We start from the raw sequence: 11,412 nt of genomic DNA on the forward strand, positions 1-11,412 counted from the left end.
TTTTGATGTATTGATGTATTATTTAATACAATATGTATATCTCCCCTCATCCCAATGTTAATAAAAGGAAGCTTGGTGGGGACTTTTGGGATATAAGAAATGAATACAGACTGCCATATTGTCTGAATGTCTTAACAATCACCGGGTGTGACCACGTAGACAGGATATCATTCGGGTTTCTCATAATTACTCCATGAGCATGCTTGGTATTGTAGCTTGGGGATATTAAATGTAAGTTTGTTATCAGAGGAGATTGATAGTGAACTTTTAGTACCAGTTAGATATGATATCTATATGACTTCTTTCTGTTTGACAAAGGATTAAGGGTATATGTGTGGGTAATCCTTCCACGCTGATGAAAGAAAGTCACTCTACTAGTTCATGTAATCTACGTCAAATAAGATCAGAACACATGCATTATTACAACATACCCAGGATACCAATAACAACGAAATGTACAAATTAACAAACATGATCAATATTATTATTACATGTTAATGCCATGTATGTAAATATAGCTATATAAACATATGTTTAATTTTTCAGCTCGTGTGAAGTCGTCCATAAATACAAGAAAACGTATATTTTCCCAAAATTATATTACCCTCAAAAGGGCAATTATATTCATGTTACATTTTTTCAGTCTCTTTTTTAATTCGAATGACGTAACATTTATGTTACTTTGATTTTATTAGACCCATGTTGTTGTTACAGACCCAGGGATTGACTAGGTTCATTACATGTCATAAAAGTGCCGGGACATAATATGGTGGCAATACATTCTCTAATTAACACCTGTCACAAAGGGACGGGCATTTTGGGTTTGTCCTCAGGGAATGTGTTATGCAATTTGTGTATTCACGAAATAACATTCAACAAATTATGTACATGGTCCTGTGATGTAGGATTGATGCATTCGTACTTTTTATAAATAAATGAATTGCATTTTTTTTCTTAACCGTGTGCGAAATACGCATAATGTCGGAAAGCGCAAGTTAAATACTGACTTCATCTCAAAATAAATCACAAACCCTCTCTTATAATTTGTATATTATTCTATATTTTAATTATGTAAATCACGTTCCTGTCACTTTTAAAGTAGAATACGTTAGTCACTCAACCAATTCCATTATTATTTTCCCAAAGATCAAAGATTAAAGCAGTTATCAAGATTTATTTTCCATATCTTTAAAAATACTTAATCTTTACATTGAAACTGCCATCATGATGTATTATTATTATTATTATTATTTTTACTATTATTATTGATGTACATATGGTTTGCACCCAACCATGCGCGTGCCAAATTATACAGCGTCAAGCTTTTAGAGCGCCAACTAAGTTTTCCAAAGTAGAAATTAAGCCAAATGAATATATATCAAGTTTCCTTTTGCTAGAACATATGCATGCTGTTGTGTTTTTTCAAGGTAATCTTCGTTCTCGCATTGATAACAATATTTAAAGAACAAGTATTATAAAATATAATACGGGAATATATTACACACGTTATTTACGCATCCGGTTGCTCATAATACAATTTTCCCCAAGGACCACCGTTTTACAAAACGCGATTTTCCGCGTTTCCGCCGAGATTTCACATTATAACAATGTATATCTACAATGAAACCGACAGCTCAGAACAAACCAAATTCAACACTTTTAAGTAGTGATAAAATAGTTTTCATCCTCTGTGCAATCCACTCTGTTGGCATATGTGCACGAGAGCATGTTACAAAACACATCGCGGCCTCCCCGTAAAACAAATCCAAGCTCAAACACTTTCAATACAGAAGTTACCGCCAAAGCAATCGCCCCCGACAGCTAATCCCCTCTGTGCATTTGACCATAAAGTCTACTCACATACCAAGCACCGCGCCAGGAAAAGTACCAGACGCCTCAACCGCCCACCCGTCAATATCATTGCAAGGACAGTATGTACTCCCGCTAACAGTGTGGAGTACTAATTAAACCTTCCAGTAATGTTACCCGCCACTAAATCAGTTTTTTGTAACTTGCTGATACTATTTTGCACATACAAAACATTTATAGAGCAATACATAGCAATTATCCCCCTTTACCAACATATACAAAGGGACACAGTGCTCAACTTAAAACACTTCAATTTGCACATATATCATAATTATACACAAATACATAATAATTATCTCCCTTTACCAATATATACAAACAAAACAAATTTGGATACACCATATATACAAATTTGTATATTTTGTATATGTCATATATACAAACTTGTATATTTTGTATATATCATCTTTCCAATCTTGTATATCCTTTGGAAATATCATCTTTCCAAAGGATATACAAGCTTGTATATATGGATTTTTTTTGCAGTGTCGCTTCTCGGGCATCGTTTGACCCCGGAAGTAAGTCTGACAAATCTGCAAAGCGCGCCCAGGCTTCTGATTTGATCAAACTCACGCATGCGCTTGTTTTGATTGACAGACTGGATCGGTCAATTGCAGAGACTTTCGTTACCCTCTCGGTGTACAAAAGCCAATGGTTGAATCACCGGCTACATCTATTATTCTTCCCCGCCCTTAAGGCGGGGAAGTATACGGGAAAAGTTAATTTTGTAGCATGTATGTCGACATGTTGGTTTATTTGAAATTTCAAGCCACGCATTTACGGAAACAAAACTTACAAATCATGTGCGTGGAATGTTGATGCTGTTCTTTTCCAGCAATAAGTGATACTTCAAAATCGTCTTTATGTAGTTAATTGATGCATCTGACCGTTTCTGGTCATTAGCTGACATTATTAAACCATTCATGTGTAATCCGATGTCCTTTTTCCCTCAAGGACTAATTTTCTGATTTTCACGGTGTATACAAAAGAAGAACTGTGCTCCGGAGATCGTAAATAACAGCATAATAAAAAATATTTTCTGAATATGCTTATTCATGAACAATGACGACATCTCAATTTAAATGTAATATGGCTGAATTCCACATTCTACATACCACACTTTTGATTGTTTGGATGCTCATGTTCACTGGAAATATTTGGAATAGTTATATTCCGTATTTTGAATTAACCCAGTCCCCCGTGATTTTTTTAATCAGTGCACCGTACATAGCCACATGTGAAACATTTGGTAGCAAAGTCAAAGCAAAATCGGAGTAGTTTGTCGGCGAATTTGCATCAAGGCTGTAGTATTTTTCAACCGTTTAATGGAATTCAATGTACAGCCGTAGCTCTGGTCACTCATATATTTTGTGTCCCATGGCTCAAATCTATTTGCGTCTGTACCGTGTTCCACTGACCTCGATAATCTGTTGGATGAAGGCACAGCTCTCTACAGTCACATAGTTAACACCGAAGGCTATGAGGGGTATTTAGGTCATAATCAGTTCCCAGCTGTCACCACCCCAAACGATATTGTCTACATAACAGATCAGTTTTATGGCTCCGCCACAGGTGCTCCAAATATTGAAGCAGGGAAAACAAATTTCATAGAATCATTTCAAAAAGCAATATTGATATCCCCGTCACTTTTGGTAACTTTTAATGATGTCTCCATTGCAATTTTTACGGATTTTGATTCGTATGCATTATTTGACTCTCATCAACGGAATGGTTTGGGTCAGATTGATCCGAATGGACAAGCGGTTTTACTTCTGTTTAGTAGTATGGATGAATTGTTATGTTACATCTTAACAGTATATCAGGCGACTATGCTTGTCGTAAGAGGCGACAAACGGGATCGGATGGCCAGGCTTTGGTTGATGCATGGCATCGATCCCAATTGCGAGGATCGATGCTCATGATATAAGGCACTGGATTGTCTGGTCCAGACTCAATTATTTACAGAACGCCGTCATATAGCTGGGATATTGCTGTGTGCGGCGTTAAACGACAAACCAATCAATCATCATCATATGAACTCAAACCAGTCATTGTTACAAGTAAACCACATTCCTCAACAGTTACTGACACTGGATAAAAAACAGTACATAGAAAAAATACCAAGTAACTCAACTCATCATGATCACAATTACTATTCTTTGAAAGAAAGAAATACGAAAAAGAAACTTACCAAAAAACGTAAAACAAGAGACGAGGAATCTCCGTTATTGATTAGTCCCGGTATTGAAATGTTCTCCAACTACGCGATAATATTTTGAGTTGTGACCAATAGATCTAATCTAGTATGACTTTTTTGCCATATGGAGCCCTTAGTATTTTCATGTACATTATTTTTTATACTATTTTGATACTATTTCCACATGTTTACATTTGTGCCAGAAATTGCTTCCATTTCCTTCGATCTACTTTTTAAATGAAGAGCCAGGTTAGAATAGGTCTTCAGCAACCTATGCTTTCCGTAAGAGGCGACGAAGAGGACTGGTTAGTCAGGCTCGACGATTTGGTCGATGCAAAAAATCGTATTCCAATTGCGTAGTTCGATGCTCTTGGTGTCAATCACTGGATGATCTGGTCCAGACTGGATTATTTACAGACCGCCGTCTTATGGCTGAAATACTGCTGAGTGCGGCTTTAAACAAGAAACTATTTTTGAATAGACCTTCCCTATGCAAATGTATCAACTGTATTGCCCCATACTCAAAATAAATAATATTTCTTCCACAACAGCGTTGTGTTATTTGTGGTTAATATAATTATGCTCCTTAATGCCTTTCAGTAACATCATAATGATGCGTTTGTGAGGCATCACATATGGCGGGGAACTTTGATGCTTTGCATCAATGTTTTCTTGTGCGATATTCAAATGCAGGCAAGCTGCTCTCGTCATTCAATCGCCGATGTTTATGAAACGTCTTTATAAAGACGATTATCTGATTAAATATTTGTTTTGTCAGGTCGGAACCCAGGTCCAAGGCAATCAAATGAATATGCTCGGAGACTCCAGGTGGAACACAGCAGGGGTGAGCAAGAGAATCGGACTCGGCAGTAGTCTGGACCAGAAACTCATAGTGGACATTGAGTTTCGCTTTGATGGCTGCCACATAGATTTTTCAATATGTCTTCAAATGTGTCGATTATCTGTTATGACAAATTAATGATAATGATCTTATATGTTTTCTTGAAGGGTTCGACATAATTTGCGTATTTGAAACAACGATGTATGACGTTGATATAATCTGTTACCTGTTTAATGATAATATCTGTTTCCCTGTCCCAGCAAGACGTATCAGTAAATTGGGCAGATTTTCCGGTGTGTAGCACTGTACAAAAGAAAGACATATAATCACTACTTCAAGAGAAAGCACCTGTAATGGGAAAACTGTGTTTGTAGGCTTATCAGGTTGTAGAGAACATGTTGTCAGAGGAGGAATATATATACAGCCAGAAACTTCCCCATTGTACGAAAAACATACCGGTAATATATAGACAATCTTGATAATAAAAAAGCCGCTATTAAGTCCGAAATTGATAGTGACATGACCTACTCCTATTTGCAGATTTGAATGCTCCAGTTGCACTGCAGGATAATTTATTATTGAAAGTGAAGAAGATGTAAATATGCCAAACCTAGGTGAAATGTATAGCTCTGATTTATTTGTTATGCACAGAACCTCTCAGGCCGAACTAGAAAATAAGTATAGTTTATCACTTCTTTACATCTGTAAACTTTGGTGTATCCATATGGTTAATGGAAAAATCAGACTGGATACCAGATAATCGCGAAAAGGTGGCTCCCGTCACAAACACATGCAAAGGCAAGTCAATTGTTAACCTGAAAAAAACACGGGACCATATCGTACAAGTCAGTTTTGGATCGATCGCTAATGGTGATGATATTTTATGAAAACAAAAGAGACTTGCAATCAGAATATAGATGCTGACTGCAGATGATATGGTTTCTTAAGATGACATTTTAAGTTAGAGTGTGTGTAATACCACACCGTCAAGTAAGCTATAGTCCCAATGCGCGAATCGTAATTTACCAATACCAACACTGTGACAGAGGCTGCGTGATTGAATTCACTTGAATGTCTTTTATTTCATGACTCCTGTAATACATTTTTATGTAAATGGAAATATCGAGTCCACATGATACGTACACATTAAAAGTTGGTCATGAATTTGGGACATATTGTCCCTTTGTGTGCTACAGTATGTGGTATAGTATTATACTATATACTAATCATACACTATAACATTCTCAACTTCATATTTCCAAAGGCAAAACTGTTGACAACCCTGAGGACACAATCATCGGATGTAACCGACGGATGTTTGATAAACAGCTTGCGTGTGATGTCAAGTTTAAGGTCGGGCAGTCAAAGTCGCCGGTAGGTGCCCACAAGTATGTGTTGAGTGCCAGGAGTGATGTCTTCTTCACCATGTTCAATGGGTCGGTGCCCCAAGGTGCTGACGTGGATGTTCCTGACATAGAGCCGGGACCCTTCAATACTTTCTTACGGTATGATCGGTCTCTTTAAATTCTTCAGAAATGAAAATGTGTTTCAGCATTTACATAATTAACTCCGAGTTGTCAGACGGCCAAATTGTCAGACGGTCCAATTGTCAGACGGTCCAATTGTCAGATGGCCAAACTGTCAGACGGTCCAATTGTCAGATGGCCAAATTTTGTCAGACGGCCAAATTGTCATACGGTCCAATTGCCAGACGGCCCATTTGTCAGACGGTCCAATTGTCAGACGGTCCAATTGTCAGACGGCCAAATTGTCAGACGGTCCAATTGGCAGACGGCAAAATTGTCAGACGGTACAATTGTCAGACGGCAAAATTGTCAGACGGTCCAATTGTCAGACGGTCCAATTGTCAGAGGGCCAAATAGTCAGACGGTCCAATTATCAGATGGTCCAATTGTCCGACGGCCCAATTGTCAGAGGGCCAAATTGTCAGACGGTCCAATTATTAGATGGTCCAATTGTCAGAAGGCCCAATTGTCAGACGGCCCAATTGTCCGACGGCCAAATTGTCCGACGGCCCAATTGTCAGACGGCCAAATTGTCAGACGGTCCAATTGTCAGACGGGATTAGGTAAGGTTGAGTGCACTTTCTTACGGTATGATAGGTCTCTTTAGATTCTTTAGAAATGAAAATGTGTTTCAGCATTTACATAAGTAACCTCCGAATTGTCAGATGGTCCAATTGTCAGACAGCCAAATTGTCAGACGGTCCTATTGTCAGACGGTCCAATTGTCAGACGGCCAAATTGTCAGACGGTCCAATTGTCAGACGGCCAAATTTTGTCAGACGGCCCAATTGTCAGACGGCCCAATTGTCTGACGGTCCAATTGTCAGACGGTACAATTGTCAGACGGTCCAATTATTAGATGGTCCAATTGTCAGAAGGCCCAATTATCAGACGGCCAAATTGTCCGACGGCCCAATTGTCAATTGCCGTTATTTACAGCAACCACAGTCAGATTACCACTACTGACGCATTGCAACAAACTAATGTGGACAGAGGAAAAAATCATATTTGTTTTAATTTGACTATACTGTGTCAACATAAAGTTTTCGCAAACGCGACCGCGAGCGCCTCGACGGTGATTGGACAAACTGTTCCATACGTAAAACATATCTGGCAATAGTTATCACTGTACCAAAGCTGCGGTTATGGTTATCATTATTTGAAATATAAATAGCAGAGCTGCAACTAAAATAACACCATATTGGAATATATTAATCCCGATAAAGTAATAGTTTCAGATACAATTCTTCATCAATATTCTTTGAAATTATATTATTGTGTAATCTTTAACCGAATCACCGGACGATTGGAAGAAAACGTGTGAACAGCTGATCGCTGTTTCCGGCTCAGTCTACGAGAAAATGCACACGGTAATCTTAATCACTGGATATAAATCAATGTCTAGAAGAACAAGAAAAACAATTTGAAATGTAAGTTATTTCTGTTTCAGTTACCTGTACTGTAACGAGGTACTCATTGACTCAGACAACGTACTCTCCGTCCTCTACTGCTGTAAGAAGTACAACGTCCAGTCTCTGCTGACCAAGTGCGTGGACTTTGTAAAGCAGACGATGTCTGTCGACAATGTGTGTTCTTTGTTGGAACAAGCTCACTTCTTTGACGAGCAGCAGTTGTACCAGAGTTGTCTATCCTTAATTCACCAACAGGGGGCCTCTGTGTTGCAAACAGACGGATTCCAGGAGCTCTCGCGCGCATGCGTCTTAGATGTCATTTCCTCCGACTCTTTGGCCTGCCAGGAAAGAATCGTCTTCGAGGCAATGCTTCGCTGGGCAGAAGCGGAATGTAAACGTCAAAGCAAGCATGTACAAGATTCGACTATGAGGGTAGTTCTAGGGGAACTGGTGTTCCAGATTCGCTTTCGGCTTCTCGACATGGCATATTATTCCACACAGGTTTCTACTCGCCAGATACTTGATGATGCGGAAAAGCTGGTGCTTTTTCAGGCAATATCCGGCACTCCTGTGAGAAGGATGAAGTTTAAGGGTAAACAGCGAAACTTTCACCGAAGTTCTTTCGATCTCATGCCCTTGGATGTGGACGAGGAGGACGATTGGATGTACTGAGGTCTAGGTCTGCAGCAAATGTCCGGAAAAAATTCGAGTTCATATCGATATATATATATAAGAAATAACTAATGTCATGGCTTTGTGGAGACAACATGTAATTCACTAATGACGGGACCAATAATGTTTGGTGCTGATCATGAGTTTAATAATATTGCAATCAATACAATATCAAAATTCAATGTTAACGTACCTCTGATTTTAACGAAATTACAACAAACCTTATTTTTTAACAAAATATTATCTTTGATAAATCCTGGAACACATGTACCCTTAGTTGCGGATGCAGAGTATATTAGAAACATATACATCTGCCCTTGATACCATTCGCTAAGCAGCAGATTTGTTTGGCGAATTTAACATCCGGCGTGTACACGACCCAGTCGCTTGAAACACTTGCCCAAACCGTCATATGCTCTCTCGCACCATTAATTTATTAATGATGGAAATTAAGTGTGAAGAAATTTATTGTTTTATACTGTATATATTAGTCTCTGGCTGTGTAAATTGTTGATGAGAAACTATCAGTCTGTTACAGCTTACAGCAACAAAACAGCCTAGTACAAAGCTAATTCCATGCCACTTCTACTCAATGAAGTGTTTCGTTATGTAGTTTTCTTATCTGAACCATGTTTTGTTTTCACTAGTACTCAAACACATACACACAATACTGTTTCAACTTCTAAATTCCGCTCAAAGACATAAACCTGTTCGATCACATGACACTGTTCTTTTAAGTGAGTTTCCACCGCTTCTCATCTTATCCCTTCTCTTGGGTTGTTCGTGTATAAGTTCACTGATGCAAAATACCTATATTCGGTGTCGCGAGTGGTAATGTAATGTTTAATCAATAAAGAGTGAATTTTATTGTAAAAGGTATTCAATAAATTGTGTTGTTATTTGTGCAGTTCGCCAGCACCTGCTGCGTTTGGGTTCTGTGCACTGTTGCTAGTAAGGATGATGAAATGTTGAAGAATAGGGAGTTGCAAGAGTCAAGTCTTGATATCACTAGTGTTTAATGAGAAGCTTTATGGTCTAAGAGTCCAGAAGGTGGCGAATGTTGCCGACGTTATGAATGTGAAAGAAGCAGGATTTAGATAGCTGAACTGACATGTTTCCCAGAGATGTATGTTAGACTGGAATAGGACACCTAGCACAAGATGATATGGCAATCGATCACCGATCTTGAGAGCTAGACTTGGAGGGACCTTGCAAATTGAGAAGTTGTTTTCTCGTACCGAATGTCAGGATTCTGTCTCAATATAATTTAGGTTTAGATAGTTGGCTGCCATCCACAAGTTACGCCCCCTATGCGTGCATGAAACCTGTGATTGAGTGTTTTAATCTCGGATCGCCCTGATAGTGTCTTGGTTTGTCAGAACCCACTCTCCTACACAGAGTTCCATGCAGCCAGCACAGTACCTCTGCCACAGGACAGCGCAATGTGAGGGTTCGTCACGTCTGACACAGTCCACTCAAGATGTTGCATATGTTTTTCATCTGTTTTATTGTTATCGTGTCTACACATCCAGATAAACATATGGAATGGTTATCTTCCATTGTGAAAATATCCTAAAACGTGAAGAACGATTTCCATTTGCGTATTTATCCTTTCTTTACATTAGTATGGCTCCACGTGCTATCATCGAAGCTATATATATGTAGTTTTCCATGTATTTAACACGACTTGCTTGCGGACGAAATTCCACCATCATGTACATGGACCTCCCAGGGTATTTGACAAGAAATTTAAGGCATTTATTTCTTACGAAGCCTTGATTTTTCTCCCCGTATGCATCTATTTACACTAGGGGCGGTCGGGTAGCATAGTGGTTAAAGCGTTCGCTTGTCACGCCGAAGATCCGGGTTCGATTCCCGACATGGGTACAAGGTGTGAAGCCCATTTCTGCAGTCTCCCGCAATATTGCTGAAATATTGCTAAAAGCGGTTGAAAACTCCACTCACTCACTCACGTTCACAGGCCACACCCAATTTACCTATAGTTTTCCAGAAATTTCGAGAGTCTTGTGTTTTGTACTTGTCCAGCAAACGCTGCTGTTCTGTTGCTTTGAAGGAGCCTTATTTTTCCAATACGTATTGTCAAATATCCTCCTACAGAGTTTAAATTTACTATTCAGTTCTTTCTTTCTTAGCGGCGATTCACACTGCAACCACAGGCGTTCAGAAACACATGGCAAATCCCACAAGCACTGGAGCTCATCACACCAATAGGGTTTGTAAAAAGAAATTATCATAGGCTTCATTAACATTCCTCTGAATATCTACTAATAGTTTCCTGTAATTTAACGCCAAATCCTCCCCTTGTAAAGTAGGTCTGTTATCTTATCTTGTCTATGACGTGGCTGGTCCACATCAAACTTCCGCTGAGGGCTCTGTATGGCTTGAGAGACAAGCATTGAGTGAGTTGGGTTTAACGCCGCCTTTAACAGTATTCCAGTTATATCACGGCGTGTCAGCTTAATGTGGGAGGAAAGCCCGAAGTGATGCAGGTATCAGACGTTTACCACTTCGGTGAAACCCACGAGCACGGGTATGGTGCTGGCGTGCTCAAGGGACGCAACTCTGCATAGCGAATCGCGGCGCCTTAGACGGCTGGGCCACCTTTTTCCCCGACAAGCAATGAAATGTCCCATGAGAGAACCGAATGGTCAGATATGTTGTCAGGGCAATTAGCGTCGGCTACAGAGAAAAATCCTGTATACATTAAACGACTTATCTATATATCTGTCATCAGTCTAGCTACTTTAGTTTATACACCTCTCAGTCGGTCGATTTCCCGGATATTAAACGCCACACTCAGCAATATCCCCGCTATATGACGGCGGTCTGTAAATAATCGAGTCTGGACAAGACAATCCAGTGATTGACATTATG

The 11,412-nt window shown here is 39.3% G+C and overlaps 1 protein-coding gene across 3 annotated transcripts in view; it reads left to right on the forward strand.

Annotated features, from left to right (window-relative positions):
* The window catches only part of LOC124137717 (BTB/POZ domain-containing protein 6-like), a 73,997-nt gene extending 64,601 nt beyond the window's left edge, over positions 1–9,396 (forward strand). For all 3 annotated transcript variants that reach the window (XM_048402768.1, XM_048402767.1, XM_048402769.1), the window contains exons 2-4: positions 4,845–4,910; positions 6,172–6,412; positions 7,884–9,396. In XM_048402768.1, coding sequence (XP_048258725.1) covers positions 4,845–4,910; positions 6,172–6,412; positions 7,884–8,517 — 941 coding nt within the window. In that variant the 3' untranslated portion in view covers positions 8,518–9,396. The remainder of the gene's footprint in view (positions 1–4,844; positions 4,911–6,171; positions 6,413–7,883) is intronic.
* The last annotated feature ends 2,016 nt before the right edge of the window (positions 9,397–11,412 follow it).

This window comes from Haliotis rufescens, unplaced genomic scaffold, assembly GCF_023055435.1.
Source record: "Haliotis rufescens isolate VD_foot unplaced genomic scaffold, xgHalRufe1.0.p SCAF_29, whole genome shotgun sequence".
Taxonomy (NCBI): Eukaryota; Metazoa; Mollusca; class Gastropoda; order Lepetellida; family Haliotidae; genus Haliotis; species Haliotis rufescens.